A 22,841-nucleotide genomic window follows, 5' to 3' on the forward strand; every position below is an offset into this window, starting at 1 on the left:
CTTATTAATATTTCTTCTTTATTAAAATGTGTGAAAAATAAGTATTGATCAAAAGTGATTATATAATCAGGATCAAAAACACATTTTCCCCCTTAATGCCCAAAAAATATTATTTTATAAAATAATTCACCAAAATTAAAAATAATTATTTTATAAATATTTTGCATACATTTCATATCAATGTGTAGCATATATTTGTCTGAAGATGTGTGTACTCATCTAGGTAACCATTAAAAAATATTAACCTTGAATACTATAAAATTATAATGTGGAAAATTATTCTAAATTATTCTAAATGTAAATTTCCTTTATAAATCATTTTGATGTGTGCTTGCACTTATCCACTATAAACTAAATCAAGAAATAATAATTACTAAAGATATATATATATATATATATATATATATATATATATATATATATATATGGATAATACTTAATTATGTATCATAATATTCTCAGAATGAAATGTATTTCTATTACTTCACATAAAAACTTTTTTTTGGGGGGGGGGATTTTGCAGCTGCTCATGTACTCATCTGTCATTTCACTCTGTCCTAGATCTATTCAAACCATACATTCAACATGCAAAGGTATGAATACATATGTTTTTAACACAAAATTATTATATCCTAATTATCAATGAGCATTGTAAACTATTAAATTTAATATCTTAATATTTCTTTGAATATTCCCCACATACATATAACTATTTCCTTTACTTGCAAAGATAGAAATGTCTTGGAAATTCTCTCTACTCGACTTACAAGCTTTAAGTTACACCAACAGAAAATAGGAATTCACATATAGTAAAAGGAAAGCCAGCTCACCCAATACTTATAATCTAGCTTGCACGGAACCAGGTGATTCCACACCAGAATATGCTAAAAAAAGGGATAGTTGTTCCAGAGTCTGGTAAAATAATTCTTTCTTTATTTTTCGTCCATTAAAAACTTGCAAAAATTACAAAGGTTGCATAGACAGGGAAGGGGAGCAAGACGCGTTTCGAACGCTCACTTGCGTTCTTTATCACTGCATAGCTACACAATGAACAGGATTTTCTAAAATAATAAAAATGTGCCAATGAAAACAGTTGGAACAAATCACATAATATAATTACCACATTAAGCAACAGTCGTGTATGTTATCAAGCCAAAATCACCAGGGTATGTGAACTTTTGATCAGGGTCATTTGGATGTTTTTGGTTGTCATTAAGATTTAAAAAGAGAAAACACAGTAGTTTGACAATAAATGGCTTCACCCAACCAATAACCATGAGTGGAGAAAAGGGTTTTTTTGTTATCATTCATATTCTCTGAAACAAGGCCAAGAAAGGAAAAATTCTGCCGGGGTATGTAAACTTTTGATCACAACTGTATATACAGGGTGGGCCATTTATATGGATACACCTAAATAAAATGGGAATGGTTGGTTATATCAACTTCCTGTTTGTGGCACATTAATATATGAGAGGAGGAAAACTGTTCCAGATGGGTGGTGACCATGGTGGCCATTTTGAAGTCGGCCATTTTGGATCCAACTTTATTTTTTTCAATTGGAAGAGGGTCATGTGACATCAAACTTATTGAGAATTTCATAAGAAAAACAATGGTGAGCTTGGTTTTAACATAAAACTTTATTCTTTCATGAGTTATTTACAAGTTTATGACCTCTTATAAAATGTGTTCAAAGTGCTGCCCATTGTGCTGGATTGTCAAAGCAACCCTCTTCTCCCACTCTTGACACACTGATAGCAACACCCCAGAAGAAATGCAAGCACAGGCATCCAGTATCAGTTGTTTCAGATGCTGCACATCTCATATCTTCACAGCATAGACAATTGCCTTCAGATGACCCCAAAGATAAAAGTCTAAGGGGGTCAGATCAGGAGACCTTGGTGGCCATTCAACTGGCCCATGATGACCAATCCACTTTCCAGGAAACTGTTCATGTAGGAATGCTTGGACCCGACACCCATAATGTGGTGGTGGCACCATCTTGGTGGAAAAACTCAGGGAACGTGCCATCTTCAGTGCATAAAGAAAGCAACACATCATCATGTAGCAATTTCAGATATCCAGTGCCATTGAGGTTTCCATTGATGAAGAATGGCCCCACTATCTTTGTACCCCATATACCACACCATACTATCATTTTTTGTGTTCCAACAGTCTTGGAGGGATCTATCCACTGTGGGTTAGTGTCAGACAAATAGCGGTGGTTTTGTTTGTTAACTTCACCATTCACAAAAAGTTTGCCTCATCACTGAATATAATGTTCTGTGTAAACTGAGGATGCTGTTCCAATTTTTGTTTTGCCCATTCTGCAAATTCAGTGCGTTGATCTGGGTCATCCTCGTTGAGATGCTGCAGCAGCTGGATTTTGCAAGGGTGCCATTTGTGAGTAGCTAATATCCGCTGAAGGGATGTTCACTGAACCTGTTTTACGAAATTTGGCAAGCAGTTTGGTAACTGTAGCATGGGAGATGGGTGGTCTCATAGGGTGTCTTGCATTGAATCTGCTGCAATGACCTGAGTACTGCGCGTTCACCAGACATCAACACAATTTCTATCCACTCCTCAAGTGTTAACCTCTGTGACATATCAATGGCTGTAAACAAAGAGAAACTTGTAAAAAACTCATGAAAGAATAGAGTTACGTTAAAACCAAGCACACCATTGTTTTTCTTATGAAATTGTCAATAAGTTTGATGTGTCACATGACCCTCTTCCCATGGAAAAAATAAAGTTGGATCCAAAATGGCAGACTTCAAAATGGCCACCATGGTCACCACCCATCTGGAAAAGTTTTCCCCCTCCCATATATTAATATGCCACAAACCGGAAGCTAATATCACCAACCATTCCCATTTTATTTAGGTGTATCCATATAAATGGCCCACCCTGTACAGACATGGATTTTGGCATGATTTTTTATAATTTTAACAAATTTTTCCTAACTTTAATTTGGAATTTGGCCTGTGTAGCTTTTAAGTTTTCTTCTAGTTTTAATGGTCTTTGTACATAAGCTCCTGCTACATCACTTGAGTCAATTATCATGTCTCCTCCTACATCACTTAATATGTCAGTTTCTCTTTTGTCCGTTCCCATGTCAGTCTCTTTGTCACCAGACGGTCACCTTCAGTAGCTGTTATCCTGTTCAATTTCCACATTACAGTCAGAATCAGTAACATCATTAGTATCCTTTACACTATTACACAGTCATGCTTTGACTTTTCTGACACAAGTTTGTGAAATGTCAACCAATTGTAAAATATTTTTCAACTTCTCTTTGTCTCTATAAAAGGACACCAGCTTAGAATCTAATTTTAAATTCTCCATTTCACATTCTGCACATAAGCTAAGCCACAAAACGTCTAAGTCAGTCTCGTCAGTAGCCTTTAATTTTAGTTTACTTTGCTTAGAAAAGAAGAAATAATATCCATATTTTTCCTTATCTTCAGATTTCTCAGATTCTCCTTTACACTGGGGTTTGGTCATCAGTGTACTTCTGATCCTTGTAGTACTTCTGGTGCCTGTCAATCCATCTGGAGAATATATCAGTCCTCAATCATCTGTAGGTTCTTTCTGATTCTTGTGACAAAGTTAGTGGATTTCCCGACACTTGGACAACAGGTGTTCAGCAAAAGCTTTCCTCCTCTCCCCCACCTTGTTCAAGGAGAAGGAAGCCACTTGAAAGCACAAAAAAACTCAGGACTGGGGGCTCGCCAAAATGTTAAATATAATTATTTTTGTATATTTATATATAGATAGGACTGTTTATCAGATGCGATTGTTCAAAGAATATATTATTTATTCTTGGGTTGTCCATTAAAAAGAATAATTCCAGCAGTTACATAAAATAGGTGAAATAGTTACAAAGTGATTTTCCATTTGTCCATAATTAGCCTATTAGTTGAAATTCACCTATCTTTTCCTGGGATCCTGAATGGTAGGTTGCGTCTGTCTGTGTCCAGCACGTGTGTCAGGGCCTACATGTCAGCTGTCTCTTCAGCTCTTAGATCCTAGGACTGAGCCATGTAATGTAGAATGGAAAAGAGACCCCGAGACCCCCACCCTGTGTGGGTTATATTGGCCCCTCACAGCACCTGTTGTTCTGCTTATGGCACTAACTTACACTGAGCTAAAAAGACACGAATAGCCTGAATGTCTTGTCAGCAAAACCTAGCTCGAGGCTGATCTATATAGAATTCAGATTAAAAAATGAATATCCATAATTCATATTTAACAGTAATATAGCACACCTATAAGTGTATAGGATTATAATGTTTATTACAATATTATGGTTATATAAGAAATTTCAAGAATGTGGAATGTTAATTGTAAGATATAGTGACTGCAAGTTATCAGACGGTAATGGGCAAGCTGAAAGGATATATAGGAGAGATGCATGTATGTCATCCTATGGTATGTTATTTTATTACTGTATGTACTGGTTTCTTGGTTTGTAAAAAAAAACCTAATAAAAAAATATCTATAAAAATGTATTGGATTAAAAAAAAAAGATTAGGAAAAAGGCTTCTCCCCTGTGTGAGTTCTCATGTGTCTATCCAAAGCTGATTTCTGGTTAAAACTTTTCCCACATTCAGAACATGAAAAAGGCTTCTCCCCTGTGTGAGTTCTCTGGTGATTAACCAAAGCTGATTTCTGGTTAAAACCTTTCCCACATTCTAAACATGAAAAAGGCTTCTCCCCTGTGTGAGTTCTCTTGTGATTAACCAAAGCTGATTTATGGTTAAAACATTTCCCACATTCTGAACACGAAAAAGGCTTCTCCCCTGTGTGGGTTCTCTGGTGCTTAATCAAAGCTGATTTCTGGTTAAAACATTTGCCACATTCTGAACATGAAAAAGGCTTCTCTCCTGTGTGAGTTCTCTGGTGACTAACCAAAGTGGATTTCTGGTTAAAACATTTCCCACATTCTGAACATGAAAAAGGCTTCTCCCCTGTGTGGGTTCTCTGGTGCTTAATCAAATCTGATTTCTGGTTAAAACATTTGCCACATTCTGAACATGAAAAAGGCTTCTCCCCCGTGTGAGTTCTCTTGTGGATATTAAGAAGTGATTTCTGGTTGAAATATTTCCCACATTCTGAACAGGAAAAAGGCTTCTCCTTACTGTGAGTTCTCTGGTGTCTAACAAAAACTGATTTCCAGTTAAAACATTTCCCACATTCCGAACATGAAAAAGGCTTCTCCCCCGTGTGAGTTCTCTTGTGGATATTAAGAAGTGATTTCCGGTTAAAATATTTCCCACATTCTGAACATGAAAAAGGCTTCTCCCCCGTGTGAGTTCTCTTGTGGATATTAAGAAGTGATTTCCGGTTAAAACATTTCCCACATTCTGAACATGAAAAAGGCTTCTCCGCTGTGTGAGTTCGCTGGTGCGCAACAAAAACTGATTTCTGGTTAAAACTTCGGCCACATTTGGAACAAAACAATCTATTATCCGCTGTGTGTATTTTTTGATGTTTAAGAATAGACTTTTCGAGGGTAAAACTATTTTCATTTTCTGAAAGTGAAAATGACCTCTTTCCTTTAGGAGCAGTTCGTTTTTTAATGCTTATTTTTTTATTTTGATTTTTTTCTTTCATAGTCGGTAATGAATCAGAAGACAGGACCTGTTCCATAGGCTTAGATGATAGATCTTTGCTTTGAAGGGAAGATGGGATATCTGGAGAAATGGCATTCACTTCAATTGTATCCTGTGGGATCTCAAGATCATCCGATTTAAAAATCTCCTGTCTCTCTGATCTCCAGGTACAGTCATCTGCCAAGAAAAAAAACAATTAATAATTTTGAATGAAATATCCTTGAGTTTACATTTTTGAACATTTCTACTTAAATGTCTGTAGAAATGGCAAGTTATTGACAGAATGACAGTGAAAAGTGAAAACGTCATAGAATGAACCAGTAGAGCGTAGTGTTCAACTGTTTGTTCATTCTGTCTCCAAAATATGGAATAAGAAGCCATCAAAAAATGTTATGTAGGCAAAAATAATACCAAGAAAAACTTCTACTCATCCATAAACCAATGCAGCAAAATCCGGTCTCCCAAAGTCAAATCTCCCCCTTCCTTCTGAGCCTTGAAGTGTGCCTAAACAATATTTAGCAACCATGTATTTGGCATTACTATAGTGAGAAGAACCCACTTAATTTACGGTGTGTGTCTCCTAGAGCACAATCTGGGAACCAGTAAAATGGCAAATGTGTAATTTTCACCCTCCAACATCCACTGTGTGCTAATTTCTGGAAAGTGATTGTGGAGTCAAAATATTCACTTCTCCTATAGATTAATTCACTGAGGGTTATAATTTTCAAAATGAAGCTACTTTATGGTGATTTCTACTGCTCTGGTTTTCTGTCATTTTATTATATTAAGGCTTCTGTAAATGGTGTGTCCCATCTCCTCTGGGGATAAGCAAGGCAGTCCCTGGGATCTGGAAAATGGATTATATAGCACCAAGCCTGTTAGTGGTGGCCATCTTTTGAGCTGTCAGGTGACCATGAACAGTGCCCCCAATACATTGTGTCTGCAAACTATTCCAGCAAGATCTGCAATACAATAGCTAAATGTCGCTCCTTCCCTTCTTAACCTGCCATGTGCCCAGACAGTAGTGTACAGCTGTATATAGGGTATTGTCAAATTCAAGAGAAGTTGGAACATAATTTGTAAGGTCCATTTGTTTCCTATTATCCTTTGTGAAGAATTCCAAAGTTATCACCACATAAAGTGACACACGTCAGATTTGAAAATGGAGCCTGATTAGGAACACAAAACTGGCTGCAGGAAGGGGTTAAATCAGAGGATCACTGAAGTCAAAAACTGTGACTATAGACAATAACACATCTACTGAAATGATCAAACTCAATAGTCTCCATCAGTTAAAAACGAGTAACTAGTGGTGAAACCTCTCTGGGGTAATTGGAGTATGGGGCTCGGTGGCTCTTCGTAATCTAAACTATGATAAGGGACAATATATTTTCTGTCAGAGGAGTTTCAAGAAGAAATATTAGACATTTAAAGAGAACTTTTTATAATAGTGCAGAGCTGAGGTGTCTTAAATTTAGACCTCGGGCATTGGGAAGACATAATGGAGACCTTCTTTTAAAGACAACGAGGGAGTTACAGAGTCACATAAGTGAGTCAGGCCGATTCCACCACACTCAAACTATCATACAAAATGAACCTGTAAAAAAAGACAGAATAAAAGATATGTTACATCCCCAACAACAATATATGTATCAGGGGAGAACTACAACACTAAACCGGAATTGCAGTCGTTTATGGTGGACCATTGGAGCTACTATGAGTCCTGATGAGAAGAGTAGAGAAAGTATTAGTGCTCCTGTCAGGCAAAATGTATTTTTGGTCATAGTTTTAAAAAATGAGAGCTGTCTCAAATCTCCACCCCCCTGTCCATTTGTAAGAGTTTTACATAGAACTCACTGTTGCTTTTCCCCCAAACCTCAGGAATTTTTATGAGCGTCATAAAGCCTCAGCCCAGAGCAAGCACTGGTATACCCTGGATTTTTCCCTCCAATCCTATTGTTTAGCTGCACAAACGTTTAATGTCGATTTTAATAATGCACATGACTGTCAGAAACACAGGGACCACATTTTTGAGATGGTCATCTTTTTCCAATTGTGATGGTGTGGTTTTCGTGACGAGGAGACCACCGGAAGCCCGGGAAATGGGTTCTGAGCATCATAGAGATTTCATATTTGATATCCGTCTTCATGAATAGTGGTGACGGCAAACATGATGTCTCCATCTTGGATGTGGGACCCCCCCCCACACCAAGATATGAAATCTGAAGGAGTTTTAGGTCTTCTGCAGCTGGGTGGGGTCACAAAGCCGAGTCCCCGTGTGAGGTAAGCACCATGGGTGTCTCCTAATGTTTTGGCCCCTTTGCTAAAAACCAGAACGGCCATTTATTAAGTCATTCTTGCCCCGGGACGTCAGACGCATGCACACCACGCTGCGTGGAAGAATCAAATCTAATTTCCGGGGAGCCGTCCCCCCCACAGAATCTGAGACCATCACAACGTGGCACAGGTTTTGCTATTACTTATCCCTTTTATTTTAATAACTGTTTATTCATATATGTACATTGTCTCTTTTATAATATCTTGTATATCTTTTGTAAACACTGCCCACTTTCGGGAGTAAATCATTATTATTTACCAGCTTCGTTCTTCTTGTCCTATGTTGAGCAAACACGTTCCTCACCCGCTAATTCACATTACCTAATGGGTACCCAATCCACCTGTTAAGCGATTGGTGGTGGCAGTATACCAGTATTTATGTGATATTGTGGTTTGAGGGTGGCTGGTCAGAGGTATATATACAGTGCTGGCCAAAAGTATTGGCACCCCTGCAATTCTGTCAGATAATACTCAGTTTCTTCCTGAAAATTATTGCAATCTCAAATTCTTTGGTATTATTCCCTTCATTTAATTTGCTTGCAAGGAAAAAACACAAAAGAGAATGAAGCAAAAATCAAATCATTGATCATTTCACACAAAACTCCAAAAAAGGGCCGGACAAAAGTATTGGCACCCTCAGCCTAATACTTGGTTGCACAACCTTTAGACAAAATAACTGCGAACAACCGCTTCCGGTAACCATCAATGAGTTTCTTACAATGCTCTGCTGGAATTGTAGACCACTCTTCTTTGGCAAACTGCTCCAGGTCCCTGATATTTGAAGGGTGCCTTCTCCAAACTGCCATTTTGAGATCTCTCCACAGGTGTTCTATGGGATTCAGGTCTGGACTCATTGCTGGCCACCTTAGAAGTCTCCAGTGCTTTCTCTAAAACCATTTTATAGTGCTTTTGGAAGTGTGTTTTGGGTCATTGTCCAGCTGGAAGACCCATGACCTCTGAGGGAGACCCAGCTTTCTCACACTGGGCCCTACATTATGCTGCAAAATTTGTTGGTAGTCTTCAGACTTCATAATGCCATGCACACGGTCAAGCAGTCCAGTGGCAGAGGCAGCAAAGCAACCCCAAAACATCAGGGAACCTCGGCCATGTTTGACTGTAGGGACAGTGTTCTTTTCTTTGAATGCCTCTTTTTTTTTCCTGTACACTCTATGTTGATGCTTTTTCCCAAAATGCTCTACTTTTGTCTCATCTGACCAGAGAACATTCTTCCAAAACGTTTTAGGCTTTCTCAGGTAAGTTTTGGCAAACTCCAGCCTGGCTTTTTTATGTCTCGGGGTAAGAAGTGGGGTCTTCCTGGGTTTCCTACCATACAGTCCCTTTTCATTCAGACGCCAACGGATAGTACGGGTTGACACTGTTGAACCCTTGGACTGCAGGGCAGTTTGAACTTGTTTGGATGTTAGTCGAGGTTCTTTATCCACCATCCGCACAATCTTGCGTTGAAATCTCTCGTCAATTTTTCTTTTCCGTCCTCATCTAGGGAGGTTAGCCACAGTACCATGGGCTTTAAACTTCTTGATGACACTGCGCACGGAAGACACAGGAACATTCAGGTCTCTGGAGATGGACTTGTAGCCTTGAGATTGCTCATGCTTCCTCACAATGTGGTTTCTCAAGTCCTCAGACAGTTCTTTGGTCTTCTTTCTTTTCTCCATGCTCAATGTGGTACACACAAGGACACAGGACAGAGGTTGAGTCAACTTTAATCCATGTTAACTGGCTGCAAGTGTGATTTAGTTATTGCCAACACCTGTTAGGTGCCACAGGTAAGTTACAGGTGCTGTTAATTACACGAATTAGAGAAGCATCACATGATTTTTCAAATGGTGCCAATACTTTTGTCCACCCCGTTTTTTAGGTTTGGTGTGGAATTATATCCAATTTGGCTTTAGGACAAGTCTTTTTGTGTTTTTTTCATTGAAGACAAATTAAATGAAGAGAATAATACCAAAGAATTTTTGATTGCAATCATTTTCAGGAAGAAACTGAGTATTATCTGACAGAATTGTAGCGGTGCCAATACTTTTGGCCAGCACTGTACGTTCCTGGAAGGAACTGGTGGTATATATACGTCCTGTCACATCACGTGCCCCAATAGTCGACATAAATTAGAGCAGCTGCGCCCGTGCTTATCCTCGGTCAATACCGTGTTTGACCAGCAGGATAAGGGGGCACCAGAGAGCTGCAAGGTCTGACCAATTGGTGTTTTCGTGACAGCTCCCCATTTCAGGAGAGATTGTGCAGTAATCTGAATTCCTTAGGATCGAAAACATAATGGAATTTATGACGTGGAGTGACTCCATGAAACCAGGGCTGGAGCCAACACATCTCCTGCAGGCGTGAATAAATGTATATTACAGCCATCAGCCACGCACAGCTTAGAGATATATCATGGCACAGGTGTAATGTTTTCTGTATAGTTTATCACAATCCTGTTTGAAGTTAGTTGGTTTAAAAAGAAATTGAAAAGTCAGGATAAAGGGAAACTCTGCTGTTATTGTACAGAAATTCACACTTGGCCTCACTGCACATTTAATGTTGTCAATAATAAAAGTGAAGTTTGGCCAGAAAGACTGGACCTGGTCTTGTAGGGACCATATGAGCACATTCAGCAGCACAGAAGGGAGAGAAGGTAGATTCATCCAATAAGATATCAGGGATCTAGGAAGCCAACAGCATCATTACCCTCCGCTTTCTCTTACAAGCCCATCATAATGTTTTTCTTCAAGTGATTTTCTAACTTGTCAGCACATTCTACGTACGCTGTCATTTGGCTTTACAGTTTACAGATCTGGGCAGGTAACGGACAGCGTCTCCTAATCCCAGGGGGTAGGTGGATCCTCCAGGTTGTAAGTTCTCTAGAAAAGGGCTTTCCCAATTCACAAAGTAATTTGAATATTTTCGGATGGAGGAGAATGTTGTGATCGAGCGGCAAAATGGTGATCACACGATTGTGATACGACCGGACTACACCACTGATAAAGCAGCCACAGCCGGTGACTGAGAAGAATCTGTGACTTCTCTGCATTTAGTGGTCACTACTCACCTGGGTAGTCATATGTAGGAATCTCCTCTTTACACCGCTCATCACCCCTCACATATGTCTCTGTAGTATTAATATGGGTCAGATCTTCACCCTGAAACAAATATTGTAAAAGTCACAGACAGATAAAGAAGTCACATCTATGATCAGCTTTAATCCTGCCATCTCCACCATTCTCATTTCACAAGTATAAAACATATAATACTGGTGGATAAAACAAAATTGAGCACAAGACCCTCACAGCCGTCTACACATCATAGGGGAGATCTCATGACACCTTCTCTTCATCTACCTGATGATCCTGAGGAACACTGGGATCTTCTTGTTTACAGTCTTGTGAAAGAAGAGGACGGGGACATCTCTCTGGTGTTGTTCTCTTACTGGATAGGTCTGGAGGAAACACATACAGGGACTGAATTCATTCTTTACATACAGATAATTATAGGCCGTGTGTATTTAGTCCTGTCTATTACCTGGTGATGTGAGGGGCTGGGGAACCTCCATCATGACGTTCTTGTACAGATCTTTGTGTCCTTCTAAATACTCCCACTCCTCCATGGAGAAATAGACGGTGACGTCCTGACATCTTATAGGAACCTGACACATACAATGATACAGTCATCCCCTGATCTCTTCATAGCGTTACTGTATAATGTCCCAGCATTCCCAGCAGTGTCACCTCTCCAGTCAGCAGCTCAATCATCTTGTAGGTGAGGTCTAGGATCTTCTGGTCATTGATGTCCTCATGTATCAGGGTGTAAGGTGGAGGCCCCGTGATTGGGCTCAGGGGTCTTCTCCATCCCTCAGACACAGGGTCCTGACAGCGCTCACTAGAGGTCTTCTTCACTACTATGTAATCCTGGTAATGGAGAAACTCATTAATAAATCTCACTACAGACATTTCCAGAGGCCTCACCTATCCAGTTCTGTCCATCTGTTATTCCCATAGATAAGAATGATGTAATGTGACATCATCAGAATCTCTCACCTCTCCAGTAAGCTGGAAGAGGATCTCCAGGGTGAGGTGTAATATCCTCTCCGCCATCTTGTCTCTATCCATATCCATCTTTGATGGGTAAATCAAGAAAATTCTCTTATCTAGAAGATCTTCTCTGAGAGGATCTGATATTGTAGAAACCTGAATAAGAAGATGAGACTATGTAACATCATAAAAATCCTGTGTAATAATACAATTACTGGAGATAATAAGGGAAACATATGAGGAGATTTATTATTTTACAGTATTTCGTTTTCTTCTTCACATCTACTAATAAAACCTATACATTTTATGCCACAGAAAACAAGCATTTTCTTCCTCTCCAGTTGAATGCGTTTCTCATAGACTCATCTTCCATAACACGAATTGTCGTCTCATTTACCGACACTGGAATTGGCATTATCAATACTGCAGGAGATATTCATTACACGTGACATGAGAAATAACTACTTCATGATGAGGATGACATATTCATTTCTACTACAGCTCTAGAAACATTTTTGGCCAGAGTCTGTCACTTACTACATCACCACCAGCCGTCTATATGAATGTTTCCCGTCTTCCCCGGGCTCTACCATGTTAGATCTCATGACTGATTCACACACAGAAGTTTGAGGCTTTTATAAAAGCTTTTTTGTTTGCACAAACACCGCAGATAGAAATGATTTGATACCAAAGTCTCCATATACAGTTTTTTATGGGGTTTATTTCTGGCCTCAGGCTTTCCTATATTACAAAAAATACACCAGAAAAAAATCAGATATTAAAATGTTTCAAAAGAAAACTGGCACCAACAATTCTTGTAAAAAGAAAGAAACTTGCAAAACGTATTAGGCCCATTGTTATTTCTTAAGAGGTTAAACATTTGTTTTTTAAAAAAAAATAACTCTTTAGGGCACCAGAACATAGATGTACACTGCAGGGATGGCACAGGTGCGGCTGCAACAGAAATCTTGGCAGTTTAACCACTTGCTGCTGTCAAAAGGAAACATGGCATCTAAGAAGGTTTGACAATGTTCGGCTCAATTCCCCTCCTCACCCAAGTACTTGATAGTAATAAGTTACCTTTTAACACCCCCAAACACATTAGACTAAAGTTTCATTAAAGCACTGATTTCAGTGGGGTTTAGTCGACTATACAATGTATTCGGGGCCTACCGGCAGATGATGTCAGGGCAGGGGAGGATCTGGCATCCTGAATTTCAGAGGCTATTCCATTTGTTCTTCCTGTAGATAATCCTCCGCTAGAAGAGTCTGGAGGCGACTCTCTCATACAGACCACAGGAAAGCTGGAACATTTGTGTGTACGGTAGAGTTGGGAGAGATAGCCGGCTGCCAAATGACCATTTAGGCAACACTTATCTCTTGTGTATGGGGCTGTTAGTATTACACTGACAGGCAGTGATAATACACAGCACTACAGTAGTACAGTGCATCACCTGAGCAATCAGAGGTTTGTATGTTGTATGATCGCACTAATCAGTGTTGTTTAAAAAAAAGTTTAAAGTGAAAAAAATATTACAGTTTTATCAACAAGAAATATCAGTCACTATAGTGAAAACAGATTCACTGCGCAATGTTAGGTAAGTCACGTCCATAGCAACAATAGCTATAATTTGGCCCCCGAACCTCAAAAGGAAAAAAAAATATATATAGAGAACTCATATCTCCCGACTCTGCAAGCCTGGACCAGATGATGTGGAGATGAACGAGGAAGAACAATGTCCAAGGGTACGTGCCCACAATCAGGAATACCAGCGTTTTGGATGCAGCTCACCTGCGCTGCGTATAAAACGCTACATTCCACATTACAAGCACAGTAGATGGGATTTATAGAAATCCCATGCCCACTGTGCTTCTATTTGACGTTGCGTAAACTCACCAGAGGTGCGGTTTTACGAGCCACAGCATGTTAATTTCTGTTGTTAAGACACTAGTCTCCGCAAACAGAAATTTCCACATAGAATGTATTAGATATGGTAAATCCGCATTGTTCAATGAACACATGCAGATTTAACTGCGTGATTGAATGCAGCGTATGAATGCATAATGCAGAAGAAGCAGTCTGGAACTTTCTGGTTACATGTAGCAGTACATAACTTTTGTTACAAGCCACAACAGTCCAGCAAACCATTATGAGAAGGCCCATCATCCCCTGTGTCACTACGGCCCCTGAGAGCTACTCTAAGCTCCCAGTTGATTTGTGAGGACCTCACTGGCTGAGGTCCATCGGTACAACTCCTCAGTAGTACTCTCTATGTCCATTCGATGACTGGCTTCCTCAGGGGGCTGGGGTTATAATGCAATAAAAAATGGAGTCACTTACCTTTTAAAGCCTTTGCTTTAGCACCATAGGTCCAATAGGTACCAATAAATTGGCCACTTCTATGTCCAAAATCTTAATTGCTTCTTGCTCTTTCTTCCTGCAGTCATAGTGGAGATAATATGGCGAAATTTTAAATTGATATACCACTTTTAAAGATAAATCATGTTTTAATGCTTTTAACCCCTTAATAACATCTGACGTACTAATACGCGTTTGTGCCCTGGGACTTAAGAGCCAGACCCGTATTAGTACGTCATGGGGATCGCGCGCGCACACAGGCTGTGTGGGCGCGATCGCCGCCGGGTGTCAGCTGATTGTCACAGCTGACACCCGGTACTATGTGCAGGGAGCGGTCCTGCACCGCTCCCAGCACATTAACCCCTGCGATGCTGCGATCGAAGTCGATCGCGGCATTGCGGGGGCAAGGGGAGGTGATCGGCGATACTCACCTCCTCTTCCGGCTTCCAGCGCAGTCTGCAAAGGATTCCCGGGTGTTGCCATAACGACCCGATGTCGTCATGACAACATCCGGGTCACCAGAGAGCAGGAAGATTGCTTGGGCATGCGCAGTGCATCTCCAAGCAATCTTCACACTGTGCACTTCTGACAGCCTTCATGGCATAGGGATGGTGCTTCATTCCTGTGCCATGCAGGCGATCAGAAAAAAAAGTGAAAGTCCCAGAGTGGGACAAAGTAATAAAGTGTATAAACTGTGTGAAAGTGGAAAAAAAAAAAAAATGTGCAAAAATATTATAAAAAAATAAAAAAATAATACACCAAAAATAAAAATATAATGTACCCATCAATAAATATTATTATAAAAAAAAACAAAAAAAAACAATAAAAGTACACATATTTGGTATCGCCGCGTCCGGAACAACCTGACCTATAAAGCTGTCCCACTAGTTAACCCCTTCAGTGAACACGGTAAAAAAAAAAAAAAACGAAGCAAAAAACAATGCTTTATCACCATACCGCCAAACAAAAAGTGGAATAACACGCGATCAAAAAGACGCATATAAATAAAAATGATACCGCTGAAAACGTCATCTCGTCCCGCAAAAAACAAGCCGCCATACAGCTCCATCAGCCGAAAAATAAAAAAGTTATAGCTCTCAGAATAAAGCTATGCTAAAAAATATTTTTTTCTATAAAATAGCTTTTATTGTGTACAAGCGCCAAAACATAGAAAAATGATACAAATGTGGTACCGCTGTAAACGTACTGACCCGAAGAATAAAGCTACCTCATCAATTTTACCACACGCGGAACAGAATAAAAAAAAAAAAAATTCCTGAATTGTTGGTTTTTGTTTATTCTGCCTCCCAAAAATCGGAATAGAAAGCGATCAAAAAATGTCACGTGTCTGAAAATGGCACCAATAACAACGTCAAGTCATCCCGCAAAAAACGAGCCGTCACATGACTGTCTGCCAAAATCTTTAAAAATTATAGCTCTCAAAATATGGCGATGCAAAAACTAGATTTTACAAAAAATGCGTCTTTTAGTGTGTGACAGCTGTCAGTCATAAAAACCCCATATGATTCTGGCATTGCTGTAATCACACCGACCCGAAGAATAAAGTCGTCTAATCACTTATACCGCACAAGGAAAGGCGTCAAAAATAAACTCTTGGGTTAGGATTGGGCTAGGGTTAGGGCTGGGTTTGGGGCTAGGGTTGTGCTGGGGCTAGGGTTGTGCTGGGGCTAGGGTTGTGCTGGGGCTAGGGTTGTGCTGGGGCTAGGGTTGGGCTAGGGCTAGGGTTGTGCTAGGGCTATGGCTGGGGTTGGGATTTTTTTCAAAAGTAAGAAAAAGATGACGATATGGCGACTAGTGTTGAGAGCAAGTGCTCGCTACTTGAGTTTGCATCGGGTGCTATGGTATGCATTGAGTATCGTGGGTATTTGAGTGACATGCTCGAGTCTCTGCCCCATATGCTTCGCGGCCAAAAAACTTTACGGGGATTGCCTGCCATGCACGAGCAATCCCCGCATGTTTTTTTTTGGGTGTCTAATAACCGTGAAACATGCGGAGCAGGGACTTGAGCATGTCACTCGAGCACACGCTGTACATGGTGCATACCTGAGTACCCGATGCAAACTCAAGTAGCGAGCACTTGTGCTCAAGAATAATGACAACTTATTCAATATGATGACCTAATGTAAACAAATTCTGTGCCGTACCTCTGGGTTCAAAATGTTCACTATACACCTTAATAAAATCCTTGAGGGGTATAGTTTCCAAAATGGGGACACTTGTGGGGGAGCTCCACTGTTTAGGCACATCACGGGCTCTCCAAACGCGACATGGTGTCTGCTAACAAATTGAATGGAAAATCGGCTCAAATTGTTAGCGGACGCCATGTTGCGTTTGGAGAGCCCCTGTGTGCCCAAACATTGGAGCTCCCCCACAAGTGACCCCATTTTGGAAACTAGACCCCCCAAGGCACCTATCTAGATGCATAGTGAGCACTTGGAACCCCCAGGTGCTTCACAAACTGATTCATAAAAATGAAAAAGTGTTTTTTTTTTCACTTTTTCATTTTTACGAATCAATTTGTGAAGCACCTGGGGGTTCCAAGTGCTCACTATGCATCTAGATAGGTGCCTTGGGGGGTCTAGTTTCCAAAATGGGGTCACTTGTGGGGGAGCTCCAAAGTTTGGGCACACAGGGGCTCTCCAAACACAACATGGCGTCCGCTAATTATTCAAGCAAATTTTACAATCAAAAAGTCAAATGGCGCTCTTTCCCTTCCGAGCCCTGCCGTGCGCCCAAACAGTGTTTTTTCCCCAAATATTGGGTATCTGCGTGCCCAGGGGAAATTGCACAACAAATTTTGGGGTCCATTTTTTCTTGTTACCCCTGTGAAAATAAAAAAAATTGGGTCTAAAGTAACATTTTTGTGAAAAAAGTTAAATGTTCATTTTTTTCTTCCACATTCAAAAAATTCCTGTGAAGCACCTGAAGGGTTAATAAAGTTCTTGAATGTGGTTTTGAGCACCTTGAAGGGTGCAGTTTTTAGAATGGTGTCACTTTTGGGTATTTTCTGTCAAAAAGACCTCTCCAAGTGACTTCAAATGTGATGTGGTCCCTAATAAAATGGTTTTGTAAATTTTGTTGGAAAAATGAGAAATCGCTGGTCAACTTTTAACCCTTATAGCTCCCTAACAAAAAAAAATTTTGGTTCCAAAATTGTGCTGATGTAAAGTAGACATGTGGGAAATGTTATTTATTAACTCTTTTGTGTGACATATCGCTCTGATTTCAGGGCTTAAAAATTCAAATTTTGAAAATTGCAAAATTTTCAAAATTTTCGCCAAATTTCTGTTTTTTTCACAAATAAACGCAAGTGATATCGAAGAAATTTTTCCACAATCATGAAGTACAATATGTCACGAAAAAACAATCTCAGAATCAGGGGGATCCGTTGAAGCGTTCCAGAGTAATTACCTCATAAAGTGACAGTGGTCAGAATTGTAAAAATTGGCCCGGTCATTAACGTGCAAACCACCCGCGGGGCTTAAGGGGTTAATCCTTTAATTAGGGTTTATTACCAAATTACCGTAGCGGTAAATATCTCATAGGTCCTGGGTTTATTAGCATCTGCACCAAGAATGGGGCTAAGTGAGAATTTATTAATTAGCCATGGGGTAGATAGTACCATTTTGTGTATGTAGGAGGCAGTACTGTGGGAAAATTTTACTGTGTGTGGGGAGGTGGCAGTACTGTGGGAACATTACACTGTTAGTGGGGGATGGCAGTACTCTGGAAACATTATAATGTGCATGGAAGGATGGTGGTATTGTGGGAACATTAAACTTTGTGCTAGGGGAATGCTAGTACTGTGGGAATATTATAATGTGTGTGAGGGATGGTGGTACAGTGGAAACATTATACTGTGTGTGAGGGGAGGATGGTGGAACTGTGGAAATATCTTTTGTATGAGAGATGGCAGTACTGTAGGAACATTATACTGTGTGAGGGGCATCATACATACTGCATAAGGGGTGTAAGATTGTGCGCCATAAAGCGCCATAAAAAGCGAAAATCCTCAGTGTTATGCAGCATTTGTATAAGAAGATTGCCATCTGTCATCCAAGCGGAACCCTCCAGAACCAATGGGAAGAGGTAGAGTTTCAGGAAGGAGTCTAGATGGTTCACCTGGTAAGGTGACTTTGATGACCCAGTTTCTTGACATAAAAGGCCAGCTCCCCAAAATGGGAGCAGATCTGTTGCCAAGCAAAGAATCAAGCACGATATGTGCAGGGGAATCTGAAGCTGAGGAACCAGGCCGTGGTAAAGAGCCCAAGGCAGTGCGTTGTGGTGCGCCGGGCAGCAGAACCCGGCCGGTGCCAGATGAGTCCCAGAATCCAGTGTATGCTAGCTAAAGCCCGAGAACCAGACCTGCGCCGGTCAAGAGCTGAAGTCTCAACTACACCAGTCAAGGCCAGAGAACTAGACCCCAGTACTTCGGGAATGAGAAATGCCCACAGTTGGATAAGCACCGAAGATCCGCGAGGAGATTCCTCTCGGGAGTATACGCCTATGGTGAAGAGTGGGAGGCGCAAGTGAGCCAGGCTGCTGCTTCCAGCACTGACGTATGGTACAGGGGTTGGTCCAGGCTACTACAACAAGCAGGGCAAGGCTGGTTGAAGTGATGGCGGCCCAGCGAGCCTTGATAAACTTTGTCAGGAGGACTTGCATCCTAGGGGGAAGAACCGGAAACCCCCGCTAGGGAAAATAATATATACTGTGGGTACAGAAAGTATTCAGACCCCTTTAAATTTTTCACTCTGTTTCATTGCAGCCATTTGGTAAATTCTAAAAACTTCATTTTTTTCTCATTAAAGTACACTCTGCACCCCATCTTGATTGAAAAAAAAAACAGAAATGTAGAAATTTTTGCAAATTGATTAAAAAAGAAAAACTGAAATATCACATGGTCATAAGTATTCAGACCCTTTGCTCAGACAATCATATTTAAGTCACATGCTGTCCATTTCCTTGTGATCCTCCTTGAGATGGTTCTACTCCTTCATTGGAGTCCAGCTGTGTTTAATTAAACTGATAGGACTTGATTTGGAAAGGCACACACCTGTCTATATAAGACCTCACAGCTCACAGTGCATGTCAGACCAAATGAGAATCATGAGCTCAAAGGAACAGCCCAAGGAGCTCAGAGACAGAATTGTGACAAGGCACAGACCTGGCCAAGGTTACAAAAGAATTTATGTAATACTCAAGGTTCCTAAGAGCACAGTGGCCTCCATATTCCTTAAATGGAAGAAGTTTGGGACCACCAGAAGTCTTCCTAGACCTTGCCGTCCAGCCAAACTGAGCCTTGGTGAGAGAGGTAAAGAAGAACCCCAAGATCACTGTGCTGAGTTCCAGAGATGCAGTAGGGAGATGGGAAAAAGTTCCACAAAGTCTATCAATGCAGCCCTCCACCAGTCGGGCCTTTATGGCAGAGTGGCCCGACGGATCCTCTCCTCAGTGTAAGACATATGAAAGCCTGCATAGAGTTTGCTCAAAAACACATGAAGGACTCCCAGACTATGAGAAATAAGATTCTCTGGTCTGAGACGAAGATAGAACTTTTTGGTGATAATTCTAAGAAGTATGTGTGGAGAAAACCAGGCACTGCTCATCACCTGCCCAATACAATCCCAACAGTGAAACATGGTGGTGGCAGCATCATGCTATGGGAGTGTTTGTCAGCAGCAGGGACAGGACGACTGGTTGCAATTGAAGGAAACATGAATGCGGCCAAGTGCAGAGATATCCTGGATGAAAACCTCTTCCAGAGTGCTCTGGACCTCAGACTTGGCCGAAGGTTCACTTTCCAACAAGACAATGACCCTAAGCACACAGCTAAATCAACAAAGCAGTGCCTTCAGAACAACTCTGTGACCATTCTTGACTGGCCCAGCCAGAGCCCTGCCCTAAACCCAATTGAGCATCTCTGGAGAGACCTGAAAATGGCTGTCCACCAATGTTCACCATCCAACCTGACGGAACTGGAGAGGATCTGCCAGGAAGAATGGCAGAGGATCCCCAAATCCAGGTGTGAAAAACTTGTTGCATCATTCCCAAGAAGACTCATGGATGTACTAGCTCAAAAGGGTGCTTCTACTCAATACTGAGAAAAGGGTTTAAATACTTATGACCATGTGATATTTCAGTTTTTCTTTTTAATAAATTTGCAAAAATTTCTACATTTCTTTTTTTTTTTTCAGTCAAGATGGGGTGCAGAGTGTACATTAATGAGAAAAAAATGAACTTTTTAGAATTTACCAAATGGCTGCAATGAAACAAAGAGAGAAAAATTTAAAGGGGTCTGAATACTTTCCATACCCACTGTATATAATATATATATTTGTCGGGACCATCACCCTTGTCAATAGCTAAAGTAACATACGGTTAGAGGCGGCTATTAGGCTGAGTTCACACGATGCGTATTTAATGCGTTTCCGCGGCGTTTTTGCAGTTGCGTAAATGCCGCGGAAACGCATGAAAAACGCATGGTAGAAGGGCAGCAATGTTCCCCAATTGAAATCCGCATGTGCTGTGCCCATGATGCGGATTTGCGCTCAAAAATCCGCAGCATGTCAATTAATTTTGCATAAACGCGGCGTTTTCGCCGCCATTGACTTGCATTAGAACGCGCCAATTCCGCAAGACTGCATCTGTACTTGCGTTATTGGCGCGTTCTAATGTGCGGATGGTACCCGGGTGTGGAGAAGAGGAGACTCTCCTCCGGACCCAGGTACCATTTAAAAAGCTGTAAAACAAGAATAAAATAAAAAAAATATATATACTTACCATCTGTCGGCCCGCGCAGCGCTCCTGCTTGGTTCCCGGCACTTACAGTAAGTTGTAGGACCTGCGCTGACGTCAGAGTCATGTGACGGGTCACGTGACGCTGACGTCGGCAGGTCTTTCAATTCAAAGTTGCCGGCAGCCGGGAGAACGGAGTGAGCAGGACAGCGCGGGCCATCGGAGGTAAATATATACACTCTCTCGGGTCACACTATATAAATCCATGCCGTTTGCATGGATTTATACAGTGTGACCTAGTTGTCAAGCACTTTCCAGGTGATGCTAAAAATCGCCTGGAAAGCGCTTGTCAATCTGCATACGGAAACGCATGTGAATCCGCATGTGGATCCGCATGTATTCTGCAGGAAAAACGCATGCACAATCTGCATGCGTTTTTTCTGCCAGGGAGATGCAGAAATTTTCTGCTTCATTTCTGCATCGTGTGCACATACCCTTACAGTTAGTGAGCCGGAGAATTCATTGTATATCTGATATTGTAGATTTCACCTTGTAATCTCCCTGTTCTGCATTATTCACTGTTGCTATAGTTATCACAATTCCCCCATATTAGGGACATAAATAATTATATTGGTTACTCCCACAATGTCTATGTCTGTGCGTTGTACCCAGTCACCTGATTACAGGGGCATAATGGGGGCATCATACATCCTGCATAAGGGCATAATGGGGGCATCATACATCCTGCATAAGGGGCATAATGGGGGCATTACACTGTGTGGGGGCATCATACATACTGCATAAGGGGCATAATGGGGGCATTACACTGTGTGGGGGCATCATACATACTGCATAAGGGGCATAATGGGGGCATTACACTGTGTGGGGGCATCATACATCCTGCATAAGGGGCATAATGGGGGCATTACACTGTGTGGGGGCATCATACATCCTGCATAAGGGGCATAATGACTCCATAGTTGGGTCGTATGTATCTATTACAGGAAACAGAACAAAAACCTTATGATTCTTATAAAGGGGCAACACAAGACCCCAAAAGAGTCTCCGTGCTGAAGGGGTTAATGCCCCCTGCGCCCAGTAATGGGGTCTCCACATACCTCCACCTGCAGAGCCGCCACCACATATATGGCTGCTCTGTGCGCACAGGAGCTGTGATGAGGTCACAGGAGGGAGGAGTCAGGGGTCACATGATCAGGGGCCTCAGTGGATGCAGGACTCTGCTGTGCTGGTTGTCATGGTGCTGGATGAGCTGAAGTTTATGTGTGGGGTCAGGAGGGGTTTACAGTGTGGATGTAGCAGAGCCGCGAGTGTATGAGGTGTACGGAGCAGAGCCGCGTGTGTACGAGGTGTACGGAGCAGAGCCGCGTGTGTACGAGGTGTACGGAGCGGAGCCGCGCGTGTACGAGGTGTACGGAGTGGAGCCCTGCGTGTATGAGGCGTACGGAGCGGAGCCGCGCGTGTACGAGGTGTACAATGCGGAGCCGCGCGTATCCGAGGTGTACGAAGCGGAGCAGCGCGTCTCCGCGGTGTACGGAGCGGAGCCGTGTGTGTATGAGGTGTACGGAGCGGAGCCGCGTTTGTACGAGGTGTACGGAGCGGAGCCGCGTGTGTATGAGGTGTACGGAGCGGAGCCGCGTTTGTACGAGGTGTACGGAGCAGAGCCGTGTGTGTGGGGAGCCGCGTGTGTACGAGGTGTATGGAGCAGAG

At 41.6% G+C, this 22,841-nt stretch overlaps 1 protein-coding gene across 1 annotated transcript; it reads right to left on the bottom strand.

The window, feature by feature from the left end:
* Positions 1-1,476: 1,476 nt before the first annotated feature.
* LOC141178608 (uncharacterized) lies at positions 1,477-22,304 on the bottom strand. Its single transcript, XM_073660495.1, has 8 exons — positions 22,232-22,304; positions 14,337-14,433; positions 12,002-12,151; positions 11,693-11,872; positions 11,487-11,610; positions 11,306-11,403; positions 11,017-11,107; positions 1,477-5,789 (listed from the first exon to the last, which is right to left on the bottom strand). The coding sequence occupies exons 3-8, from the start codon at positions 12,077-12,079 to the stop codon at positions 4,528-4,530; spliced, it is 1,833 nt and encodes a 610-aa protein (XP_073516596.1). The 5' UTR covers positions 12,080-12,151; positions 14,337-14,433; positions 22,232-22,304; the 3' UTR covers positions 1,477-4,527.
* Between the last annotated feature and the right edge of the window lie 537 nt (positions 22,305-22,841).

This window comes from Phyllobates terribilis, unplaced genomic scaffold (genome assembly GCF_046119375.1).
Source record: "Phyllobates terribilis strain yellow unplaced genomic scaffold, ASM4611937v1 Scaffold_29__1_contigs__length_15306474, whole genome shotgun sequence".
NCBI classification, from domain to species: Eukaryota; Metazoa; Chordata; class Amphibia; order Anura; family Dendrobatidae; genus Phyllobates; species Phyllobates terribilis.

Coding starts and splice junctions, on each gene's coding strand:
- LOC141178608 (XM_073660495.1), bottom strand. CDS start 12,079: ATGGATATGGATAGAGACAAGATGGCGGAGAGGATATTACACCTCACC. Junction 11,611..11,692: donor TTGAGCTGCTGACTGGAGAG/GTGACACTGCTG, acceptor TGTATGTGTCAG/GTTCCTATAAGATGTCAGGA. Junction 11,404..11,486: donor CCAGCCCCTCACATCACCAG/GTAATAGACAGG, acceptor TGTTTCCTCCAG/ACCTATCCAGTAAGAGAACA.